This window comes from Trachypithecus francoisi, unplaced genomic scaffold (genome assembly GCF_009764315.1).
Source record: "Trachypithecus francoisi isolate TF-2019V2 unplaced genomic scaffold, Tfra_2.0 Lachesis_group9, whole genome shotgun sequence".
Taxonomy (NCBI): domain Eukaryota; kingdom Metazoa; phylum Chordata; class Mammalia; order Primates; family Cercopithecidae; genus Trachypithecus; species Trachypithecus francoisi.
Window position 1 is genome coordinate 20698900 of NW_022681474.1, and position 26394 is coordinate 20725293.

General features: G+C 39.5%; 1 protein-coding gene across 6 annotated transcripts in view; it reads left to right on the forward strand.

Moving 5' to 3' along the window:
• CACNB2 (calcium voltage-gated channel auxiliary subunit beta 2) overlaps positions 1-26394 on the forward strand; it is a 412448-nt gene that overhangs the window by 194087 nt on the left and 191967 nt on the right. The window contains exon 1 of one of the 6 annotated variants that reach the window (XM_033209432.1): positions 11204-11495. The exons of the other annotated variants lie outside the window; for them this stretch is intronic. Coding sequence (XP_033065323.1) covers positions 11445-11495 — 51 coding nt within the window. The 5' untranslated portion in view covers positions 11204-11444. Of the gene's footprint in view, positions 1-11203; positions 11496-26394 lie in introns of those variants that run through there. 6 annotated transcript variants of the gene reach the window in all.

Below are 26394 nucleotides of genomic sequence, written 5' to 3' on the forward strand. Positions count from 1 at the left end.
ATGAACATCTTGCTTGTACATTCCAAAGTTCCACAAATAAAAGAAAAGTTCTTATTCTCAAAGGAGCAAGAGATGAATCCTGCCTATAATGTTTTTATAATGTGGCTGTGAATATTTTTTCTGAGTTGGTAGTCCCAAATCACCTCTTACAATTAAAAAAAAAAAAAAGCACGATAAGAAGAAAGATATAAGCTTAAGTAATGGGTCACTGTAGTCAAAATCAGGGAGTAGCCAATTATTTTTGCGATTTACACTAAGTGTGCATTTAGAACGTAGGATTAATCTCACTACTTCACTGCAGAAATTAATGAGATGAAATCACATTGTAAAAACCATTGCTTTGTACCTCATGATCTCATTTTTAACAATCTTGTATGTCCTTGTTTTGTAGTACATTTATCCCAAATTCATTGTTTCCAACAAAATATTTTATGTTTATTTTATTATATTATATTGAATTTATAGATTTACTTTTTGGTTGTTGTTGTTTGTTTGTTTGTTTTTTGAGACAGAGTCTCGCTCTGTCACCCATGCTGGAGTGCAGTGGTGCGATCTCAGCTCACTGCAACCTCCTCCGCCTCCCGGTTTCAAGCGATTCTCCTGCCTCAGCCTACCAAGGAGCTGGGATTACAGACTCACGCCACCATGCCCAGCAAATTTTTATATTTTTAGTACAGACAGGGATTTTGCCATGTTGGCCAGGCTAGTCTTGAACTCCTGACCTCAAGTGATTCACCTGCCTTGGCATCCCAAAGTGCTGGGATTACAGGCGTGAGCCACCACACCAGGCCAGATTTATGTTTTAAAAATTCAGTTATTTATAAAGATAACACAAAGAAGTCCTAAAAATCACATTCATTATTTAATACTCAAAATATTTGACAGACTTCATATAGATAATTACACATTAGTCACATATCATGCATATGCTTATGTAATGTAGTGTGAATACAGTTATCAGATCTATTCCTTCCAAAATTCACAACATCAACAAGCTTTCGTTTAAATAAAAGTTAGATGGCCAGGTGAAGCAGTTCATGACTGTAATTCCAGCACTTTGGGAGGCTAAGGTGGGAGGGACACTGGAGCCTAGGAGTTCAAGACCATCCTGAACAACATAGCAAGACTCTGTCTCTACAAAACATTGAAAGATTAGCCAGGTGTAGTAGTGTGCTGCTGTGATCCCAGTTACTTGGGAGGCTGAGGTGGGAGGATCATTTGAGCCCAAGAGGTTGAAGCTACAGTGAGACATGATTGTGCCACTGCCCTGGGTGACAGAGCAAGAACCTGTCTCCAAAATGACCAAATTAAATTAAATTTTTTTTTTTGAGATGGAGTCTTGCTCTGTTGCCCAGGCTGGAGTGCAGTGGCACACTCTCGGCTCACTGCAACCTCTGCCTCCCAGGTTCAAGCAATTCTCCTGCCTCAGCCTCCCAAGTAGCTGGGATTACAGGCGCCCGCCACCATGCCTGGCTAATTTTTGTATTTTTAGTGGTGATGGGGGTTTCACCATGTTGGCCAGGCTGGTCTCGAACTCCTGACCTCATGATCTGCCCGCCTCAGCCTTTTTTTTTTTTTTTTTTTTTTGAGACTGAGTCTCTCCAGGCTGGAGTGCAATGGGGTGATCTCGCCCCACTGCAACCTCCGCCTCCCGGGTTCAGGTGTTTTTCCTGCCTCAGCTTTCTGAGTAGCTGGGACTACAAATGTGTGCCACCATGCCTAGCTAATTTTTGTATTGTTAGTAGAGACAGGGTTTCACCATGTCGGTCAAATGGTCTCGATCTCTTGACCTCGTGATCTACCCTCCTCGGCCTCCCAAAGTGCTGGAATTACAGGCGTGAGCCACCATACCCGGCCATAATTTTTTTTTTTTTGATTAGGTGATGCTGGGCACAATGGCACACACCCATTGTCCTAGATACTTGGGAGGCTGAGGCAGGAGGATCACTTGAGGCCAGGGGTTCAAGGCTGCAGTGAGCTATGTTTGCATCATTGCAATCTAGCCTGGAGAACATAGCTAGATGCCATCTCATTTAAAAAAAAAAAAAAAAAAAAAGGCGGGGGGGAGGTGAAAATTGCACCATTTTTTTTAACTTAAATTAACTGAGAAGCCCTAGAGATTATAACTGTTACCGCTAACTGCTTGAGATTCTTGCATAAAGTCTTGTTCCTCCAATATGTTTAGTAGAATAACAGCTCTGGAACTGTTGATTTGAAGACTAAGTCACTAGCCTCTCTCTAGGTGATGAGTTGGACATCCTCTCTTAACAGCAGAATACTCAGAGCCTCAGGCCTATCAAGTAACTTAGCCAATTAGTTAATGGCAACAGAGCCGGGCCTAGCTCAGATCTCCAAATCTAAATCTGGTGTACTCTTCACTGTACTGAATGAACTTCAAGTTCTCCCTGGATTGTGGGCCAAATCATATCACTCTAAAAGTACCAAATGTGTGGCATATTGGCAGCCATGCAGGAGTCGACTGGGGACGGGGGGTGGTGAACAGTGAGGGGGAAGCACTCTAAGCAGGTAGAAGAGACAGGGCAGAGGCCCCAACACAGGAATGCTCTTGGCTCAGTCCAAGAACAGCAGGACACCAGTATGGCTGCAGTGTGGGGATGAAGGAGCAGAGAGACAGGAGAGGAAGTCTGAGACGTGAGTGGAAGCCATATCTCCCCAGGCCCTGCAGGCCACAGTTATCTCAGCTGCGGCAAGGAATGAGTAGAGGACTTTAATTTTAAGCAGCAGGATGATGCAGGTGGTCCGTGCCTTACGAAAGACCTCTTTAGCTGCTCTATGGAGATTGGACAGCATCCAAAGATGAGCTGGGGATATTGCGAAAGGGAGTGGTGGTGAGAGGTGACAAGGCAAGGGTTGGATTTGAGAAATACTTTGGAGTTAGCATGGACAGGACTTGGTAAGTGTTTAGCTGGGAGGATGGGGGAGCATGGGGGTGCTGTTTGCTGTAGTATGAGGAATTAGTAGCTCTTTTGATCACAGAAAGATCAAGAAGTCTATTGGAAATCCATGCAGAGTCATCAAATTTAATCCAGATTAAATGCAACAATCTGGAACTCAAAGACCTTAAATATTTAGGAAAACCTGACCTTGCAGAAACGAAGAGTATTTCAGGACTACAGAATAAGTATTCCTTCAGCATAGGTAAGAAGTGAACATTTCAGGAGGAAAGCTCTTCGGACGGCAGGCCAGAGAAAGGCTGGGAGAAGAGGATTAGGAAACAGGACGAGAGGGGGTATCTAAAAAACACAGTGGGACAAAAACAGCACTTTATGTCACCTCCCTAGTCCCCAGCTCACCTTGTATTATTCTGTGGAAATTGTATTAAGGAGAAATATTGAAACGTTATACATAATACATTGAATTAGTTAGATTCATTTAACTACTATAGAACATAATCTGCAGTTCATTTACAGTTAACTCTGAAATGATGTTTAATTCATTTTAATGGTATGAAAAAGGGACTTACCATGTTAAATGCAGGTTACAAGTACCAAAAAATTACAAGCTATGATTTTCAGTGTCAAATTTACAATACAACAGATCTATCAGGCTGGGGAGTAAAGGAGTCAAAGAAGGCACCGAAATATCCTCTGCTCCCATTATTTCTAGAATTGTTTGAAGTGGCAGCTTTCATGAAGATAAAATCATTATGCCTCTTCATTAATAACAGTAGGTTCTCATTTTCAAGTGTATCTCATTCAGCAGTAGGGATGGGGGGATGGGAAAAAGTCCTTTTCAGTTTTTGCCGTTAGTTGTAATATGCTTGAAACCAACATGCTGTCTCAAAAAGGCTCACTTATTTGAGTGGCTCTGATTTGAATAAAGAGTCTCATCTTATCTGAAGCTGCTGGATTGGAGGCAGGATTGATCATGGCTTCTTAGAGGGATAAAATCTGAGGAAGAGATCTCCACAGTACAACTACTTGCCTTAAATAGTACAGCTTTGGGACAAAAGCGTTTTGCTCTTCTCAGTCAATAGCAGTAGCTGAGTTGGAAATTTTGTTAATGTTAAAAAAAAAACTGTTAGCAACAACATAGATTGCTATGTTGAAAGAAAATTCTATTATGTCTGTGACTATTTCCGTCTTGTTTTTTTACTATGGCATGTGAAATTGTTTCCTACTTTATTTTTTTTGAGAAAAGGATGTGTTCGCTGTTGTTTACCAAAAACACATGTGAGTCTTAGTGTGTACACACACTAGAGTTTTGTTTTGCTATTATGATTCACTGTCTGGCTCACACATACCATAATTATCCATATTTGTGCACATAGCATGGCCTTGTATAATCAAAGATGACACTGTTGAGGCATAAACTCTAAACTGGGGTGTGATCAAGGGAATTTTTTCACAATCCTGTATGGTTGGATAAATAGTCTGGACTTTGAAGTCTGGACTGACCACTTGAAGTATGTGACCTCCAAAATTCTGCATTTTTTTTGTCGTCTCCTGGCAACATAACATATTTATACTTTGGCCACCACCTCCCCTTCCAGAAAGGTCTGCTGCTGTTTTAAAGTTTAAAACAACAAATGAGAAAGTCGTCTCTATTGAAGGTTCAGAATTCCTGAAGCTCTCCTCTCTGCTTTCTGTTTATGTCGACGGGTAACAGCAATGCTGGGTACAAATAAATCAACAGAAAGAACTCTTCTCTTTTCAGATTAGTGAGCATGCATCTTTAGTTATTAAAACAGCACTCCAGGAGTTTTCTAGTTATAGTGTCATTTTCATTAAGCCCTTTTCACCGTTTAGCAAATACAACTTGGGGGCAAGTGACGGGAGCAGGGGATGGAAGGAAATTGGAAACAAGCTAAGGACAAATGTTCCAAGGTGTGAATATAAGCTGAGACTACAGAAACCTCAGGTCCTTCCGTCTGAAATCTGACACCCAGCTACTCCACTGGCCTCTGTGGGCTTCTCCCAGAATCACAGAGTAACTGGGCACTTTACTGAGATCCCAGGAGCTGCTTTTGAGACCCATGGTGGTCGGGTTTTTCTCCTCCTGCATTTTGCCTCTCCAGTCTTCTGTCCTACTTTCAAGCAACCTCAACAAGATGGAGAAAGAATTTGGATTCCACATTCTGGGATCTTAGGTTATACTTGAAAGCACTTCACATTGACAGCTTTGACGTGAAGGGCACCTTCAGTTCTGACTGGTTTCTCGTTCTCAGCACTATGGACATATTGGGCTGGGTTGCTCTTTGTGATGAGAGGCTCTCCTGTGCGTTATAGGATGCTGAGCAGCAACCCTGGCCTCTGCCCACTAGATTCCAGTAAACTCCTCACCCGTCCCCATTGTGGCAAGCAACAACGGCTCTAGAAATTGCCCAATGTCCCCTGAGGAGTCAAAATCACCCCCAGTCCAGAACCACTGAGTTACAGCCAAGGAAATTAACGTTTATTTGGCAATTCTGGTGTGCCAGATGTATACTAGATGTTTTATGTAATTCTGGCAATTATCCTTTGAAGTCTTCTCCTCTTTTTATGGATTAGGAACCTGGGAGATGACAAGGAGAACTGCTGTTTTGTTTCGTGCTTTCCTTTTACTGATTTTCTGGTACTCAACAATGAAAATATAACCAGAAAAATTATTTTATACCTAGGAAAAAAACCCTGAAAAATGCTATTTTAATATATTTATCCCATAATATGACTATGCATTTCAGACATTCATTACCTAAGTTACAGACATCTAATGTGAAAATTTGTCAGAAGTATGAAAAGTGAAATAAAAAAAAAACTGTTGGACATGGACTTAACCACTTAAATTAAGGTTGCCTTTCTTTTTCTATTCTCTTAAACTGGCAAGTGACCAAATTGTCTTGGATTTCTTGTTTCTTCTGGTATCAGCCATGACAAATTATCTCTCATCTAAACCATCATTTTCACAGGGTGTGATGGCTCACACCTATAATCCTAGCACTTTGGGAGGCCAAGGTGGGCAGACCACTTGAGGCCAGGAGTTCAAGATCAGCCTGGCCAACATGTTGAAACCCCATCTCTAGTAAAAACAAGCAAACAACAACACAAAAGTAATTAGCCAGGCATGGCGGCACACTCCTGTAGTCCCAGCTACCTCAGGAGGCTGAGGCATGAGGATTGCTTGAACCCAGGAGGCAGAGGTTACAGTGAGCCAAGATGCTCTGCAGCCTGGGCAACAGAGCGATACTTCATCTCACAAAAAAAAAAAAAAAAAAAAAAAAATTAAGTCCATCACTTCCTGTCTCACCTGAACCTCAATTATTCTCTTTTCTGAGTTTCAATCTCAAGTCTATTTCTCATTGACACGTACATTTTTCCCTCAGTTTTTCCTCATTAGTTTTTCTCTTTATGCTCTTCCCAAGGACCTCCACAAAATATCTCTCAGTCTCATTTGAGAGCCAGAAAACACACACACACACACACACAGAGTTATTTAGTAGTAGAGAATTTATAGAAGCTTGAAAAGGCTTTGAAAGTCCTGTATGTTCCATTTAGAATTTACATCCTCATTTTCTCTTCAAACCTCAGTTGCTCTTGGTTACCCGAAATCATTATTAGTTAACATTTTTCTGTTGTAAATATATTTTAATGGCATTATAAATTAAAGTGGGCTGGGTTTGGAAAGCTAATACTCAAATATGCCATTGTCAGAAGAGAAAGGAACTATGGTTTCAAATTTAAAACTGGCGTCCAAATATAATGTTTCCAAACTTTCAGAACATTTCTTTCAAACAAATATAAATTGAATACAGGCCAAAGAATTTTTTTTTTTTTAATTCATGAAAGGAGCCAGCATGGTTAAGCTAGTTTGAAAGATTATGGGAAAGGTTTAAATATTTTTAGTCATTGAAAGAAAGAACGGTGGGCTGTGATTGTTCAATTAGATACAAGAACTGGTTAGTACTCCCCAGAACAATAAAATGACGACTTAGGATGGGCCAGACGTGGCGGCTGATGCTGTAATCCCAGCACTTTGGGAGGCCAAGGTGGGCAGATCACCTGAGGTCAGGAGTTTGAGACCAGTCTGGCCAATATGGCAAAACCTTATCTCTACCAAAAGTACAAAAATTAGACAGGTATAATGGCAAGTGCCTGTAATTCCAGCTATTCGAGAGGCTGAGGCATGAGAATTGCTTGAACCCAGGAGGCGGAGGCTGTAATGAGCCAAGATCGTGCCACTGCACCCCAGCCTGGGTAACAGAGCGAGACTCCATCTCAAAAACAGAAAAAAAAAAAGATGACTTAGGGAATAGTCTTTCCTACAAGACAGCAATCATTTGCATTTCTTCTAGACCAATGTATTTATATTGGACGAATTCATTTGCATGTCTGTCAGTTTTTGACAAGTTAAAGTCTATCCTCACAGAGATAAAAAAATATCCTAACCCATAATAAATGCTGAGTTAAACAAAGGGTTCTAATTTCCCTAGAAAATTAGATAATCCTTGGTTACATGTTAGACACTGAAACTTTATTTGAGGTTGAAAAGTAATACCAACCCACTGTAGAAAGTTTGAAAAGTACTAAATTTTTTAAAAGGAAAGAAAACACAAATACCCTCACAGCACTACTCAGTAACCCACAACAACTGTTAATATAATTCATATGCTTTCTTACAAGTTTCTTCTAAATATTTTTAACAGTGGAATATTTATTGTAAAAACAAATTGGTAGTCCACTTTTTTCTTTTGCTTTTCTTTTCTCTTCTTTCTTCTTCTTCTTCTTCTTTTTTTTTTTTTTTTTCTTTTTTCTTTTTTTAGACAGGTCTCACTCCCATTTCCCAGACCGGTATGCAGTAGCATAATCTTGGCTCACTGGCCCCTCGACTTCCTGGAGTCAAGCAATCCTCCCATCTCAGCCTCCTGAGTAGCTGGGACTACAGGCATGCACTACTATGCCTGAGGTCTTTCTTTATTGCCCAGGCTGGTCTTGAACTCTTGAGCTCATGTGATCTGTTCATCTTGACCTCCCCAAGTGCTGACATTACAGGTGTGAGCCACCATGCCTAGCCTACTTTTTTCTTTTATTTACTCTTACCTATTGTAGCATTTGTTATATAACGGAAGTGTCTCATAAGCATTTTAATGGCCACAATGGTCTAGCACTTTTTGTATCAAAAATTTTTAACAGTTTTTCCTAACTTTAAACACTTATTTATTATAAATTATTTTAGAATATAAAGAAGCATAGAAAATATTATAATGACCAGTGATGTAGGTATGACCTAGTTTTGAAAACATATTACTGATAAAACTGCCCCTTCCCCTCACTAACCCTTCCAAATATACTCCTCTCCAGACATAACCACCATCCTGGATTTGGTATTCATTATTTTCATATTTATTTTTTACATGTTTTACCACTTACATAAAATATATAGTATTTCTGCATATTTTCAAATTTGCTGCAAATCATGTCATAGGTTCTTTTTAAAAAATGTCTCTATATATTAAGGTGTACAACATGATGTTTTGACACTCATATACACAGTGAAATGAAACTGGATCATTATCTTGTACCATGAACAAAATCAACTCAAAGTGGATTAAAGACCTGAAACCATCAGATTCCTAGAAGAAAACATTATGGAAAAGCTGCTGAATATTGACCTTGGTAATAATTGTTTTAAAACATTACACCAAAATCTCAGGCAACAAAAACAAAAATAAACAAGTGAGATTACACCAAACCAAAAAGCTTTCCCATAGCAGAGGAAATAGTCATCCAAATGAAAAGGCAGCCTGTGGGTTGGGAAAAAAATATTTTCAAATTACATATCTGATGAGGAGCTAATACCCCAAATATATAAAGAACTCACAGAATGGAAAAAAGACATAACCTGGTTTTAAAATGTACAAAGGACCTGAATGGACATTTCTCCAAAGAAGACATAAAACTCTGGCCAACAAATATATGTAAATGTATCAACATCACTAATCATCAGGGAAATGCAAGTCAAAATCACAATGAAATACTAGTTTACTCTTGTTAGGATGGCTGTGATCCAAAGGACAAGAGATAACAAGTGCTGGTGAGGGTGTGGAGAAAAGGGAACCCTTGTACACACAGGTTCTTAAGGTACCTTACAGTTCCCAAACTTGCTTTCAACATTGTGTTTGTAGGGATTTACTCAAGTAGGTAACTTCCGGACCATTCACTTTTACTACTGAATAGTATCCAAAATTTTATCCACTTTTCTGTTGATATGCATCTAGGTTTTTTCTTCCTCTCTTCCTCTCTTTCTTTCTCTCTCTCCTTCCTTTCTTCCTTCTTTCCTTCTTTCCCTTTCCTTCTTTCCTTCTTTTTTTTTTTTTTTTTGAAACAGGGTCTCACTCCACCCAGACTGGAGTGCAGTGGTATGATCACAGCTCATTGCAGCCTCTACCTCCCAGGTTCAAATGATCCTCCCAACTCAGCCTCCTGAGTAGCTGGGACCACAGGCACATGCCACCATGCCTAGCTAATTTTTAAATTTTTTTGCAGAGATGGGGTCTTCCTTTGTTTTCCAGGCTGGTTTCAAACTCCTGGGCTCAAATGATCCTCCCACCTCGGCTTCCCAAAGTGCTGGAATTATCGGCGTGAGTCACCACGCCCAGCCTGTTTCCTGTTTTTTACTACAGCCCCTCAGTGTACCTAGGGACATTTCGTTCATGTACCTCCCTATGTACTCATGTGAGGGTATCCCTGGGTCTAAGTACTTGGGCATCAACAGTTTCATTATATCCTGCTAAATATCTAATGTGACTGTACCAGTTTATACTCCCACCAACAGGCTGGGCACAGTGGCTCATGCCTGTAATCCCAGCACTTTGGGAGGCCAAGGCGGGCAGATCACTTGAGGTCAGGAATTCGAGACAGTCTGGCCAACATGCTGAACCCCCATATCTACTAAAAAGACAAAAATTAGCCAGGCTTGGTGGCACTCGCCTGTAATCCCAGCTACTCAAGAGGCTGAGGCAGGAGAATCGCTGGAACCTGAGAGGCAGAGGTTGCACTGAGCCGAGATCATGCCGCTGCACTCCAGCCTGGGCAACAGAGCAAGACTCCGTCTCTAAATAAATAAATAAGATATACTCCCACCAACAGAATGTGAAAGTCTAGTTGCTCTGCATCACAGGCCTACGAACCTTTTCTGTAAAGGGCCACGAAGGAAATATTTAAGGCTTTGTGAGTTACATGGTCTCTGTTGCAACGACTGCTCTTGTAGCACAAAAACAGCCATGGAGCATACATAAACCAACAAGCCCATATGTTCCAATAAACCTTTATTTAAGAACATTGATTTGAATTTCATGTAATTGTCATGTGCCACAAAATACCATTCTGTTTTTTTATTTTTTCCCCAGTAATTTAAAAATGTAAAACACATTCTTAGCTTGCAGGTTATACAAAACAGGTGGCTGGCTGAGTTTGACGGTGGGCCATAGCTTGCCATCCCCTTCTTGACATTGTCACCAAGATCTGAGATTTTCAGGTTTGTAAAAAATATTTCCACCATGATGGATGCAAAATGGTAAACTGTGATTTCAGTTTGTATTTCCTGATTAGAAAGGAAGTCCCGTTTATTGACCACTAAAATTTTATCTCCTGTGATTTATGTATTCATGTCTTGTTTTCCATGTTCTTTTAGTTGTGAGTCTTTTGATTTATAGGAGTTCTATTTCCTGGATAGTAATACCCGTGTGTGTGTGTGTGTGTGTGTGTGTGTTGCAAGCATGCTCTCAGAATATTGTGTTTATTATTTCAATTTTTAATGCTGTCTTTTAATATAAATAAGCTTTTAATTTAAAAAAGTAAATATCTCCAAGTGATACTCATTTGACTGTGAAAAAAATTAGATTTTGCATACACACTGAAAACTTGAAAGGCAATAAAAAAATAAAGATCACTTTCTTGTGTGCAAAAGAGAAAATACTTCTTCAGTGGGTGGCAGCAGAAAAATCGTTTTACTATTATTCCAGACTTTTTCAGGGCAGTAGTTTCTTTGAATGCCAACAGCTTATCCAGTTATGCAACCTATTGTTCTGTTCTGAAGAAAGGATTCTGAAGCAGCGCTGGAGTCCTGGCTGCCCCAGGGACCTGTCGCATCTGATACTAATGAAGTGTTACTCTACTTTGACAAGTTTGCAGGCGTCCGTCCGTCTTCCAAGCCAGCTGACGTAATTCAGAGGAGAATAAGACCCTCCCACTTGCGTTTGTTAATTGACTTTGGTGAGCTCTTCTGCTCTAACTAAGTGGTTCTGGAACAGAGAGCTGTTGTGATCTGACGAACTTTAGAAAGTCACACTAACTAATACTACACACCCCAAGCCAGCAAGAAAAAGGAAAGCAGTTGCTATGCTGTTCAGCAAAGCAAGACTTGGCTGCCTTTAGCTAGTCCTGAATTTTTGCTCCTGTGAAGAAAATTCCTGCTGGAGTGCTGGGCGCACTTGGAATTGGTCTAGCATGCTTGACAGACGCCTTATAGCTCCTCAAACTAAATACATTATTCCTGGGGTAAGCATACGGGAGAGAAGCCGGCCAGATGCACGGTGTGGTTTAAAGAAAACAGGAATGCATAGAACTATTGCTGAGCTTGAGCTAAAATCATATTAGTTACTTAACTTTTTAGACTTTCTTATCTTGCCAGAAATGTTGCCATTCACAGTGTTATTACTTGAATGCTGTGGTGATTTAAGCAAGTGAAACTGGAACTCTGGTTTTAAACTGTATCTTACTGAGCTTCATTTGGTAGCTTGGATAGAGAGTCCAGGTGCAGACAAATTTAGTGGAAAATGAAAATGCTTTTTCCAGCTATAGACCAGCACTTGTCTTGAGTATCATTCTGACAGCCTAGCCACTGTACCGTTTGTGTGTCTGAGACTTTTCTGTGTAAATCACGATGGTCTGACTTGCTGTTTTGCTGCAAATTAAGATTTTTTTATTCTTAGTCACTTTAGAAGTTTTGAATTTAATAAAATACAAACATGAGAGTCTAAAGTTTAAAATACTTAAACATAAAGCTTTGCCACACGAGGACTGACTGTTTGGGTCTTCGGATTTGGTTTAGAACTTTTAAAGAAAAGACCATATTATTATTTATTGGTGCCTTTTTAGGTAAGGATGAAAATGCGCACAGAAGAATCCTGAACCTAAAACTAAACCAGAGCCTGTAAAAATAAAAATCATGAAGTTAGAAATATTTGTGCTAATAGGACATGAAAATACCATTTTAATTTGTCTAAAAATTATTTTAAGTACTTTTGTTTCTAATTGTTCCAACCTATACTAAATTTAGTATAATAGAGAAAAAAAATACTTGCTAGGAAATACCTTTGTGATCATTTCTTCTGTGTTGTATCGTATAAAACTGGAAACTGAGATACTTTGCTTAATCTATGTGATTTTGATGATTCTTTTATTAGATTTCACTTTAAGTTTTATAAAGATACAGAATTTGACTTTCTGAGTTGGCCCTCATTAAGTATTGTATGCAACAATTTATTTATTTAGGTTCTGACATGGCTGGCAATGTATACACTAATTATCAACGATTTCTGGGCATTAGATACGTCCCACCCACTTATCAAATGCTATTCACATCCAATTTATAAATTATTCAATACCTGTTTGAGTACATCTGGAATTACTTCCTGTAAACTTGCTTGCTTTTTAAGAATATTATCAGACATGAAATAACTGCTATATTTTTCCTGCAGAGGAATTCTATGAATTACAAAAACGTGTATAACCTAAAATGCAAATGGCCAAATACATTCCATTGGCCATTTTGAATATTTTCAGCAACAAAACTGATCACAATTATGTCACAGTTATTTAATAAGAATGGCAATGTGTATGATTTTAAATAGTCACAAGGCCAGGTATGGTGGCTCACACCTGTAATCCCAAAAGTTTGGGAGGCCGAGATGGGAGGATGGCTTGAGGCCAGAAGCTAGAGACCAGCCTGGGCAGCATAGCAAGATCCGTGTCTACAAAAATAATAATAATCACATGAATAATTTATCCTACAATTAATTTTAGTCCTGTCTTTAAGTATTATGGGGAATCTGCACAGGGATGTTTATTCTTTTAAATTACTTCTTCCCTAAAAATAGACTTTTTGTTTCCCATGGCCTGGCCACTTCTCATTTTAACTAATAACTATGCTTGATTAGGGCTTATAAATACATGGATTTTTGGATTTTTGAATGGTTAAAGTTTAAAATAACTCTTTATAAAGTTTTTATTCTGTAACCATTCAACACTTTAAATTCAGTCTTTCTCAAAGTTCTCCAATAATGACAGAAATGCTTCTTTCAAGTTTGGACAAGAATATAAACGGAGAGAATTTTAAAAATTATACATATGTATATTTATATATGTATATTTATGTGTGCCTGTATATGTATTATGGGATAGGTTTTTAGAATGCTGAATAAACTGTGTGGTCTTTATTTTTGTTCTAATCCCAAGTATGATTTCAGTTTTTCTATCAGTTTCAGTTTATTTCAGTACCTTCTAATGCCGTTCCAAACCCCAAATGCAGAAAACACATTTAGAAATTACCCATTTAATTCTCATTGTGCATTAAAATGAAATCAATAAACCAATGCAATTTGATGTAATTACTTTCTACTGCCAAAGGCGAATATATATAGATCAGTCTTACTAGCTTTAAGTGCGCAATTTATTTATGAATCCTGGTATTGTTGCATTGTACATTTCTTGAACATAGTATCTTTAATAACTGCAATTGAATGCCATTATTCTTAGACCCAGATGGTCACTTCTTCTCTATTCTTTCTTCCCTTCCTCCAGATAACAATGATCTCTCTGATTTGGACAGGTTATTATTATTATTATTATTATTACCCATCATTTTTGTTTTTTCTGACTGTGGGTAAGAGCCAAGTGTTTGGATCTAGTCAGACTTGACATTGAATACTAAACCATCTCCTAAATAATGGTGTGATCTGGCAGATTTTGTCTTCTCTGAGCCTCAGTTTCATCATCTGTAAAATTAGGAATAATAATAGCTGTGTTTCAAGATATTTGTGAGATTTTTTTAAAGATCAGAGTACATCCATAGAATATAAGTAGATAGATGGCTTAACATAGTTCCTAGAGTTATTAAGGGAAGGTGTATGCCTTCCTATATTTTCTGCAGTGGCTAGGAATGAAAGAACTTAGCTCTGAAATCCCAAACTATGATATTTCTGATAGGCAGCAAAGGAAAGTGATTTTTTATTTGCATATTGGAGGGCGGGGAGGGATTAAATGTCACCCTTGTGAAGTGTGACTCTTAATTGGAGACCTGTGGGTCAGCTATCAGAGGGCTGGGAGGAGAAAGCAAATATAGATGCTCTAAAACTGTGTGCAAATATTTCAGTCTCTGCATATGTGAACATTTTCTAGCTTCTGTCAGTTCTCAAAGTGGTCCTCAACTCCTAAGTAGTAATCAATCAATCAATCAATCAATCAATCCTGAATGGATGTAAGCCTGAGAGAACAAGTAAGATGATGGTGATTAAGTGTTCTAAGAATGCTAGTAATTGTGGGTTGATTATTTTTTCTTCCTCTTTACTTTTATATTGCTCAAGCATTTATCAAAAAAAAAAAGAGAGAGAAAGTTAGCATGTGACAAATAATGATCTAAGGCTGCAGGCTTCTACATCACTCTTCAGATAATTTGTATTTAAATGCAAGTATAATGTTCATAAGGCCTGGTGGCTAATGTATGTACATGGAGATGCTGGCTTCAGCATTAAGAGGTGCCATCCTGTTTGATTGTACGTTGCCCCATAAAATGATCAGTTTGTGGAAGCAGTCATTTTGTGCAGTCGCAATCGAGATTTCCAGTTATTTTCATTATTAAAATTGACAAAACCTTTCTTTTTTTTTTTAAATGGAGCCTCACTCTGTCGCCCAGGTTGAAGTGTAGTGGCGTGATCTCAGCTCACTGCAACCTCCACCTCCTGGGTTCAAGTGTTTCTCCTGCCTCAGCCTCCCAAGTAGCTGGGATTACAGGCATGTGGCACCACCCCCAGTTAATTTTTTTGGATTTTTAGTAGGCACGGGGTTTCAGCATGTTGGTCAGGCTGGTCTTGAACTCCTGACCTCAGGTGACCCACCCACCTCGGCCTCCCAAAGTGCTGGGATTACAGGTGTGAAAGAGAGCTTTATCCTTCAAAGTAATTAAAGTTTTTATTAATAAAAATAGAAGAAATAGGCCGGGCGCAGTGGCTCATGCCTGTAACAACACCAACCTGGGCAAAAACTCCATCTCAAAATAAAATAAAACAGAAGAAATATTAAAAGAGTGTGGGTGTAGGAGTACCCCACAGTCTCACTGTGCTGTGGTCAGATATTGTTACGCTGGCATATTGGACTGCAGTTCTTTTCTACAAGCATACATGTTTTATAGTTGTAACAGTAGTATTCAGACAACTGTGGGTTCTGCCTTTTTTCCTTCAACCTTATTTTGAGATCACTGTTTAATCAGCATAATATAACATTGTGCAGATCTGCCATTGATTGTCCAATAAAATGGCCATTTATTGTTGGACTTTTGAATTGATTTTATAATTTTGTTTTTATAGATAAGTCTATAATAACAAATTTGAACATACGGTTTTCAGCTCCATTAAATAACTTACTTGAGATAAATCATCAGATATGGAATTATTTGTACAGTGAGTGGGTTTGAATGTTCTTATAAGTCTCTGGCTATGCCTTTGATATCTTTCTTCCTAATTCTACCAGTGGACAATGCCAACATTATTCATATACTAATTTTATCACAATGTACGCAGCATTAGGTATTAATGATTGCTTCTCATGTAAATACTTATACAGCATTGTTTTAATTTCTGTTTAGTGGATTATTACTGAAGGTGAATATTTACATATTCTTTGTATTTCTTTGCAAATTGTTTCATTGGGCTTCCTGTATTTAGATTAAAAGGTTACTTTTATTTGTTAGATATTAACAGGCTTTCCCTCTCTCGCCTTGGAACTCCCCTCCCTCTGTTTCTGTATGGGGGAATATCTTCCTTCTTTCTTCCCTATTAAACATGCTCTGCTCCCTAAAACAAACAAAAAATGAGTAGCTCCTTACAGAATTAACTGTGAGATAGTTTTTCCCCTATCTAATACTATGCTGTCAAAATACTATCTTTCATATAAATTTATCTTAAATTTATATTGTAATACCCTACTGATATCTCCAGAGGCTAGCTTGAGGAAATAGAGTATTCGTGTAATTAGAAATCAACAGATAGACTCGTCACAAGTTTAAACCTCAGTTTCGGAATATGGAGCAAAAACCTGTTGACTTTATTCAGCTATCTCACTTATTTTTGACAGAGAGCTAATAACCGTTGCGTAGAATAAGGAAAAGGGCACATCTGACCGAAGCACGCTTCATATGAAAAGTGAATTCTGTCTCACGTTTCTGTTCATAGATTTTACATTGTCAGGGACAGCACAAGCCAACATACCATCACGTTTCTGTTGATTCAGGGCTGGCAGGGCCTGGCAGGGACACTGTGCCTTTGTAGCTTCCTGAAGGGCTCCCCCTCCAGTGGCCATTCAGAGATCTTCTGCTCTCCTCTTAAGAGTTGGGGAACTGGAACTTTCTTTTATTTTTTTGAGATGGAGTCTTACTCTGTCACCCAGGCTGGAATGCAGTGGCATGATCTTGGCTCACTGCAACTTCCGCCTCCTGGGTTGGAGCAATTCTCCTGCCTCAGCCTCCTGAGTAGCTGGGACTACTGGTGCGTGCCACCACGCCTGGCTAATTTTTGTATTTTTAGTAGAGATGGGGTTTCACCATGTTGGCCAGGCTGGTCTCAAACTCCTGATCTCAAGTTCCGCCTGCCTCAGCTTCCCAAAGTGCTGGGATTATAGGTGTAAGCCACTGAGACCAGCCAGAACTGGAACTTTGTACATGGTTTTTTTGCTAAGGGATCTGCTAGCAGTTTGATCTTAATGTAGTATCATGTCATTTGTTAACTCACAAATAGTCATCACTTTTCCTTAAACCTTTGTTCAGTTACCTAGCTTTGTTAATGTTAGTGGCTTTTTTGAGGGAGTCGGTGGGGGAGCTGGGGGAGGGACAGGGTCTCACTCTGTTGCCCAGGCTGGAGTGCAGTGATACGATCTCAGCACACTGCAACCTCCGCCTCCCAGGCTCAAGCCATCATCCCACCTCAGCCTCCCAAGTAGCTGGGACTACAGGCGTGTGCCACCACGCCCGGCTAATTTTTGTATTCTTTGTAGAGACGAGGTTTCACTTTGTCACCCAGGCTGGTCTCAAACTCCTGAGCTCAAGTGATCCACCTGCCTTGGTCTTCCAAAGTGCTGGGATTACAGGCATGAGTCACTGCATCTGGCTTGTTAGTAGCTTTTTGGACATCAGAGAAGAGAAAAACCTGACCCATGAAATCACATGTAAGATCTTTGTGCTACCAACACACAAAACAGACCTGCCGCCATCAGTCAGAAGGGGCCATACTCATTGATAAAAGTGCCCTCTCTACAAAGTCAGTTTCATAGCATTCTGTGCCTCCTGATCTTCTTAATAGAAGAAAAAGGCTTTGATTTGAAAACATGATAGAATGGACATATCTGACTGCACTGAAAGGACAAGAACAAGATTTTATTCTTTTTTTTTTTTTGAGATGAAATTTCGCTCTGTCGCCCAGGCTGGCAGGTTGGAGTGCAGTGGTGAGATCTTGGCTCACTGCAACCTCTGTGCCTGGGTGCAAGCAATTCTCCTGCCTCAGTCTCCTGAGTAGCTGGGACTACAGGCATATGCCACCACACCCGGCTAATTTTTTTTTTTTTTTTTTTAGTAGAGACTGTGTTGCCCAGGCTGGTCGCGAACTCCTGAGCTCAGGCAGTCTGCCTGCCTCGGCCTCCCAAAATGCTGGAATTATAGATATAGGCTTGAGCCACTTCACCCAGCCAAGATTTTATTCTTAATTCTAGCACTGGCTCCTTAGTTTTTGAGCAAGTTGATTAACATCTCTAGGCTTTTTTTTTTTTCTCCTATACAATGAAGGCAATAATTCTTATCTCTCCACTGCTCTGGGAGGCTGTAAAAGCCTATAACAGTAATGCAGTATCCTTAAAGCATCTGAGAATAGCTGTTCCTAGTTTTGTCTTTACTTTGAAGCCCGAGTAATTATTTAAGGAATGTACCTTCAATCTTGAGACCACGTTTCTAACAACACAGGTACTTATGCAAGGCGAAACCTGATGAGCCTGAGCTCCTTTCTGTTGGATCCAGGTTGATGGCTATTTTTGTGACTTCACTTAATCAGATTTAATGGTCAATGTAAACACTTGAAAGGAATTTTTCAAGGCTAAATTCCACATCAGAAGGTTTTGAACATCATGAACAGCTCAGCGTGCAAGTCTTTTACAGTGGGCTGTGAATAATTAATGCTGATTTGATATCTGGGCATTCTTTAAAAAAATGCGTATATCCACCCAAATATAACAATATAGAAAAAAGAAGAGCCTCATGATATTGCCCAAAATGTTAATGACTTACATGTGATACGTGTTGAGTACTATGTAGGTGAAGTTAAATGTAGCCTCTGTTGAGGAAATTGCCACTTACTTGGATAACATAGCAAGATAAAAACACGTTTGCAACCATGTACATTTTGAGGAATCATGAATTTCTGTATTATAGACATAAATATTTAAAGAACTCTCAGGGTAAAAGATTAGTTGAATATTTGGAAATTGTGGAATTCAGTTCAATTTAGTATACTTATTGAATGACAATAATTAGAGAATAATTTTGTCAACTGTCTCTTTAAAATGATTTAATTAAGATATATATGTTTGGCACTGTAGCTAGAATATAGAGGCCCAAGGTGGTTAGATGGGCTAAATTTGAACTCAGAAAAAAGATGGATGGATGGATGGATGGATGGATGGATAGATAGATAGATAGATAGACAGACAGACAGACAGACAGACAGACAGATAGATCGTTTGTTTGAGACAGAGTCTTGCTCTGTCACCCAGGCTGGAGTGCAGTGGCTGATCTCAGCTCCCTGCAATCTCCACCTCCTGATTCTTCTGCCTCAGCCTCCCAAGTAGCTGGGACTACAGGTGTGCACCACCATGCCCAGCTATTTTTGTATTTTTAGTAGAGATGATGTTTCGCCAGGTTGGCCAGGCTGGTCTGGAATTCCTGACCTCAGGTGTTCCACCCACCTTGGCCTCCCAAAGTGCTGAGATTACAGGCGTGAGCCACCGAGCCCAGATAAAAAGTTTGTATTTTAAAGAGACCTCAGAACTAGGCCAGGCAAGATGTCTGAGCCTGTAATCCTAGCACTTTGGGAGGCCAAGGCGGGAAGATTGTTTGAGCTCAAGAGTTTGAGACCAGCCTGGGCAACGTACGAGACCCTGTCTCTATAAATGTTTTTTTAAAATTAGCCACATGTGGTGGTGTGTGCCCGTGATCCCAGCTCTTTGGGAGGCTGAGGTGAGAGATCACTTGAGCCCCGGATGTTGACGCTACAGTGAGCTGTGGTCGTGCTTCTGCACTTCAGCCTGAGTGACAGAATGAGACCCAGCAAACAGAACAAAGAGACCTCAGCCTTTCTTCACTTCTTTGTATTTTATATGAAGGGTGGGCATTCACAGGACATTGCAGGAGATGTATAAGATTCAGAGTTCCCCATACAGCCTCCACTTGACCGCTTCTGTATGACTTTTGAAGGATGTGATGCTGTGGCTGGAACAGCTAATTGGTGAAAATGTTGTTGAAACTCGTTTGTTTAAAGAGACCTAAAAAGAACCATTTCCCCAGAGCTCCAGCATACTACAGTGACCAACGTTAATAGACCACAGCGTGTGTGAAGAATAATGGGTCCAATTGTTGATGCGGTATCTGCTTTTAGGCTATGAAAATATATATTGATTTAATTTCCACAACTGAGTTTGCCTGACTTCTCTGGGACCACTTGCCATTCCAGCAGCATAAACCTGGCATTCAAAATGCCTTTAAAATTGACGACAATCTGCTAGGTTAGACGAGCCAGACACAAGGGGACAAATACGGAATGACCCCACATATATGAGGGACCTAGAATAGACTCACAGAGACAAAGTCTAGAACGGTGGTTGCCAGGGGCTGGGAGAAGAGGAGAGTGGGGAGTTAGTGTCTAAAGGGGATAGACTTTCAGCTGGGGATGATTTAAAAAATAAAAATAAAAGGTCCTGGAGATAGAAGATGGTGATGGCTACCCAATAATGTGAATATATTCAATGCTGTTGAACTGTATGCTTAAAATTGGCTCAAATGGTAAATTGTATGGTATGCATATTTTGTCACAATGCTTAAAATGCAATTTAATAAAAACCCACCTGTATTGCGCATGTATGTTGCATGAGGTCAGATGCTTTCTATCTATTATTATTTTTTAAATTCTGTAACAGCTGGGCGCAATGGCTCATGCCTGTAATCCCAGCATTTTGGGAGGCCGAGGTGGGTGGATCACAGAGGTCAGGAGTTTGAGACCAGCCTGGCCAACGTGGTGAAACCCTGTCTCTACTAAAAATACAAAACATTAGCCAGGCGTGGTGGCGGGTGCCTGTTAATCCAAGCTACTCAGGAGGCTGAGGCAGGAGAATCACTTGAACCCAGGAGATGGAGGTTGCAGTGAGGCGAGATCGCACCATTGCACTCCAGCCTGGGCAACAAGAGCAAAACTCAGTCTCCAAAAAAATTTTTTTTAATAATAAAATAATAATAATAATTCTCATAACAACCCAGTGAAGTAGACACATGATCATCTCTAGTTGGCAGATGAGGAATCACGGCACAGTCAAGTTTGTCACTAGCATGGGGACCACAGGTGTCAGTGACGAAAGCCGGAATTGGAAGCAAAAGGACAGCCTCTTCCATGCACGTAGCACACGCAGCACTGCCTGTGCTTCCTTGTTATTTTTGTTTGTTTTGTCTCTGCTGACTGCTCTTTCTTACGGCCCCAGCTGCTAGAGCAGCCGGCGTTCCTTTAGGAGTAGGGCTTTAGGTTCCCTGAATCTTCACCCGGGGGCACCTCCTTCACCTTGAGCCCTGCGGGTCCTGTAGCAGGAGGTGAGATTACCCGTCAGCCCTCCAGGAGTCCACCAGGCCTGGCAAGCCTTTATGCAGCAGAACAAAAGGCCAGCTGTTATTTCCTAGGCAGGGTTAATGAAAATCACCCCATGGGTCTGATTCCAAGATCATCTTAATATTAACTTGTGTTTTAAAAACCATTTTTTGTTTGGTCGTTTGGTGGTGGTGGTTGTTTTTGAGACAGGGTCTCACTCTGTCATCCACGCTGGAGTGCAATGGAGTACAATCATAGTTCACTGTAGCCTGGTACTCCTGAGCTCAAGCCATCCTCCCATCACAGTTAAAAACCATTTTTAATCTTCTCTAAACAAGTAACTTTTATTAACAGAGTTTTCAGTCTTCTAGAAGGATCAATTAGAATTTTTTTTAATGAGCTGCTTTTTTCTTATTATATGCCAGCTAGTTTTTCAGAAAAGCAATAGCATAGAGTCATTCCCACAAGGGAATGTATATAAAAACAAAGTAAATATATTTTTATAAAGACCACTTTTTTTTTTTTTTTGCTAAAATGTGTGTTTATAACCAGATTTCTCATCAGGCTTCTTGGGATCTTTAAAATATGTTTCTTTTGCAAATATAGGTTTAGGACTAAATGTATTCTGTATCCCGTCATCATGTTGTTTTACAGATGAGAAGACAATTAATTCTGTGATAAAGTATCATAAGGCAAGAAAGAAGGTGCTTGGGGAAATTGGACTGTGCTAGAGATCTTTTCTGATTCTGCTATATACTATATATTCAGTGATCTGCGATATACAATGATTACTGTCTCTACATTCCTCTACCTATATTTTTTAATTGGGTGAGATGATGAACTGGAAAATGACTTGCTACATCCAGAAATTTCAAAGCATTCTTCAGGATTTTGTTGGGAACACATGTTATTCTATTGTTACCATTTTCTGCCTTTTTCACTGTACCATGGAAAACCAGATGGTCTGTACAAGCTGAGAGAAATAATTTCCAACCCAGTGTATTTGCATAATTTCCTCTCTGCCCTTAATCTGGAACGAAAGGAAACAGTGAATTGAGTTCAACATAATAAACCAGATCAGTTCTTAATTACAGAATTAGGAAAGTTTTTCACATAATTTAAGATTCTTTGGTTGTATTGCTTTCAAAGTTAGAGAAAGTCTCTTTTAAAGTGTGATTTCTATTAGAGGCTTTTTTTCCTGATGAATTCATTGATTCAGCAAGTCAAAATGGATGACAGTTTTTGCAAACCAAAGAAAGAGAGTGATGACATTTAAAATACATATATAGACGTAGAGAATTTCAAATGTTCTACACTCCTGCTGCTCTCTCAGGGCCTGTTCATAGTCTCCTAAAAAGGATGTTTGACCTGTTTGCAGAGCTCTGACAGATGATATTTTGACAGTCTCTTTCTTCTGTGAGTTCAATGCTATGCCCAAGATGAATAGGCATTCAACTTCTAAAAGTACAATTTAAAAGTACATTTTTGCATACAAGCCAGCCTCTGCTGCATACTTCATTCTTAGCCTTATATAAGAGTAAGATATTTGGTATTCTGATATTCACGTTACCTTTCTGATTGCATGAGTTGAGCGGACTTCTATGCATCACGTCCCATGACACAGGGCCTCTGTGAAGCAGGGAAAAAGCATGGCATCTGATCCCCTTAATTCTTACAACACCGAGAGAACATAATTGCTTTATCATACAGAGCTACGAAGATAGCACATGTCACCACTGTATGAAAGCTCTTAGGTTGTGGAATTTGGTCTAATGTTATCATGGAAGACTACTGAAATAGGGAACAGTAGAATTGATAAATCGAGAAAGAAAAGAGAAACCAGGAGTAATCAGTGAATGATAAGCAAGTAACATGGTTTAAAAGCATTCCAGGAGTTCCATTTTGAAGCACTCTTGTTTACTTAGTTTTGCTACCCACTTGTTGCTTTGGAAGAATTTCTATTAATTAGACATCATTTTTCAAACATCCGTACTTAATTGTTATATGAATTACAATGGACTGCATAGGTTTCATGGCAGAAATGTTTTTCAAGTAATACTTAGAAGAAACATGCTTCATAGCATTTCATAGTATATGACAATTTTAAGGGAGAATGCTTTACATGTAATATTTAGCACAATTTGTAATTATTAGTATATTGGATTTTTTCATGTTCTGGACAGATGAAGGAACGTATTATATGTTTGTATCAATAAAAAGCTGTATTGTATCAATCAAAATACAATATGTGAGCATATTTTGAATCCATCAGATATATCATCTCTAGTAAAGCTATAAGTTATAGAATACTTTAATAAAGTTATTTTTCTTATCATGAAATATTATGTCTAGTAGTGGGAAAATGTGATGTGTTCAGAAAAAGGATAATGAAAGAAATCTTATTTTTTATTAGAGAAATATGATTGCTATACAATAATGTGGCCTACATTTAATTCTACATGGTTTTTTTTTTGTTTTTTTTTGTTTTTTGAGACGGAGTCTCGCTCTGTCGCCCAGGCTGGAGTGCAGTGGCCGGATCTCAGCTCACTGCAAGCTCCGCCTCCCGGGTTCACGCCATTCTCCTGCCTCAGCCTCCTGGGTAGCTGGGACTACAGGCGCCCGCCACCTCGCCCAGCTAGAGTTTTGTATTTTTTAGTAGAGACGGGATTTCACCGTGTTAGCCAGGATGGTCTTGATCTCCTGACCTCGTGATCCGCCCGTCTCGGCCTCCCAAAGTGCTGGGATTACAGGCTTGAGCCACCGCGCCCGCCAGTTCTACATGTTTTAAAATTAGAACTGAGCTTTAAAAATTTATGATTCTATGCCGGGTGTGGTGGCTCACGCCTGTAATCCCAGCACTTTGGGAGGCTGAGGGAGGTGGATTATGAGGTCAGGAGTTTGAGACCAGCCCGGTCAAGATAGTGAAAGCCCATCTCTACTAAGAATACAAAAATTAGCCGGGCATGGTGGTGTGCACCTGTAATCCCAGCTACTCTGGAGGCTGAGGCAGGAGAATCGCTTGAACCCGGGAGGCGGAGGTTGCAGTGAGCTGAGATTATGCTGCTGCACCCTAGCCTGGGCAACAGAGCAAGACTCCTTCTCCAAAAAAAAAAAAAAAAAATTATGATTCTGTATGAAACGTATGTTGTATGGACTTGGGAAAATGTTAGTTAAGGCCTTCTCAACTGTTTTTAACTCTATAACTTTATGATATCAACGAACTATGTAAGCATTTCTTTTCTTTACAGTTCACCAATGTACGTTGATTCAGTATAAGGTACACACCAAGGTAAAATTAACCACAAAAGACTTTAATTTGAGGGAAAAATAAAGCAAATGCTTGATAAGAGAGAATACAATATTCCGGGGGTTATGAACTATGAACATTTCTGATTAATGGCAATCCAGTTTGAGAGTATAAATTTGGATTACCAGCTTAGTTCTGAAAAACTTTCTTTATACTGCTGTATGGCAGCTGAGGGCTTCCAGTTCATTCCTTGTATCTGTTTTGTCTGTTAACTCTGACAAAAGCCATTATCTATTTTTTTTTTTTGCCCAAAGGCATTAGAAGGAAACGCTACAAGTAAAGTTTTCTTTCTAGTATAAACAGTAAATCTTACTAGGCATTGAGCAAACTCATATTCTGATAAATATTTTGAAAATGCTTGGCATTCATTAATACCAGCAAGTGTCTAGCAGTTTGATGAGTACTTGGTGGCATTTAAATGGAATGTATAGTCCGTCAGAAAACTACAGCAGGCCTTAATTAGCTGAGTGACATTGGACCAATCACCCAGCGTCAAATCCCTAAGAGTCAATTTGCTTATCTTTGCATTTGGAGTAATAATGATGTATGACCCCTATAGACCTCAAGGCTCAAATATAATTTGAAAGTCTTAAAAATAGTAAAGCGCTGTACGATAATGAAGTATTAATCATTTAACAAACACTTGTTAAGTGTTAGCTCGTTTTTTTTCCTCCTGACTTGGGCCCTTAAACTGCTTGCCTGTCTTGGGAAGAGTGTCCTTGGTGAGGTCCTATGAGAATTTTCCATTGTGCCTGGTCCCAAGCACCACCCAACTCTCCACCCTTCCACCAACTTGTGCTGGCCTTGAAAAGGTCAGAAGGCTGTTGAAAGAGTCCTGGGGAGAGAAACATGGCAGCCGAACCCAAGACAGTTATGGTGGGACCTGGAGAGGAAGCAGATGTTGCCCCAGTGTGGTTGATTATGTTGGATGAAGCTGAGATCACAGAAGATGAAGGCTGAAAGGGATGCTAGGGTTATTTTGTTTGTGTTTTGTTGTTTTTGCTTGTGTGTTTGTTTTTCAGTTACAGCTGTAGGGTTGGGGGAACTATCTTTAGAGGAGTCTCAGGACCCAGCATGCTCAACAACAGAGGAGTGGGGACTTACGAGAAGTCCAGCAGAGCAAGCGGTGGGCAGTGGCTTTTCTGGTTCTGAAAATATCTGCATAATCTACACAGGGGGTCAGCAGGGTTCAGAGAATTAAACTAAAGCACAACCACAAAACCATGTGTGGTTTCTTTCTTCAAAGTCACATCTGAAGCTCAGTATTACAGGTTGAGTGTTCCAAATCCCAAAAGCTGAAATCCAAAACTTTTTGAGTACTTCCATAGGCTAGAGACACCTTTGCTTCCTGATGGTTCAACGTACACAAACTTTGTTTCATGCACAAAATTACTTAAAATATCATGTAAAATTACCTTGAGGCTATATGTATAAAGTATACATGAAACATTAATGAATGTTGTATTTAGACTTGAGTTCCATCCCCAATATAGCTCATTATGTACATACAAATATTCCAAAATCCCAATAAAATTTTAAATCCAAAACACTTTGGTCCCAGGCATTACAGATAAGGGATACCCAGCATGTACACTCTAAGTGTTTCAGGGTGCTTAACATAGCACTTCTATCACTTCTTGTTACTTGAGCTTTCTAGATTTTGGAGTTCTGGATAAGAGGCTTATCTTTTACAGACATTACTTGTAGTTGTTCTTTTCCAGGTATAAACCTAGGTAGAAAAAAGTTGTCATAAACAAAAAAAAAATCTATTGTCCTTTTTTTAAAAATGGGGCTTCCATATGTAACTAACGATTTGGTGTTAGTGTTAGCTATGATTTGTTCTTGGGATGATGAGTGATAGCACACAAATGATTACAACACTTGAATAGATTGTAGCCTTTATTTAGTTTTTTGATGCGATGGCAGAGCTGCTGCTAACACTCAGTCCTAGTTATAATCACAGTAGTAGCTGCCGTAAGCCCAGCTG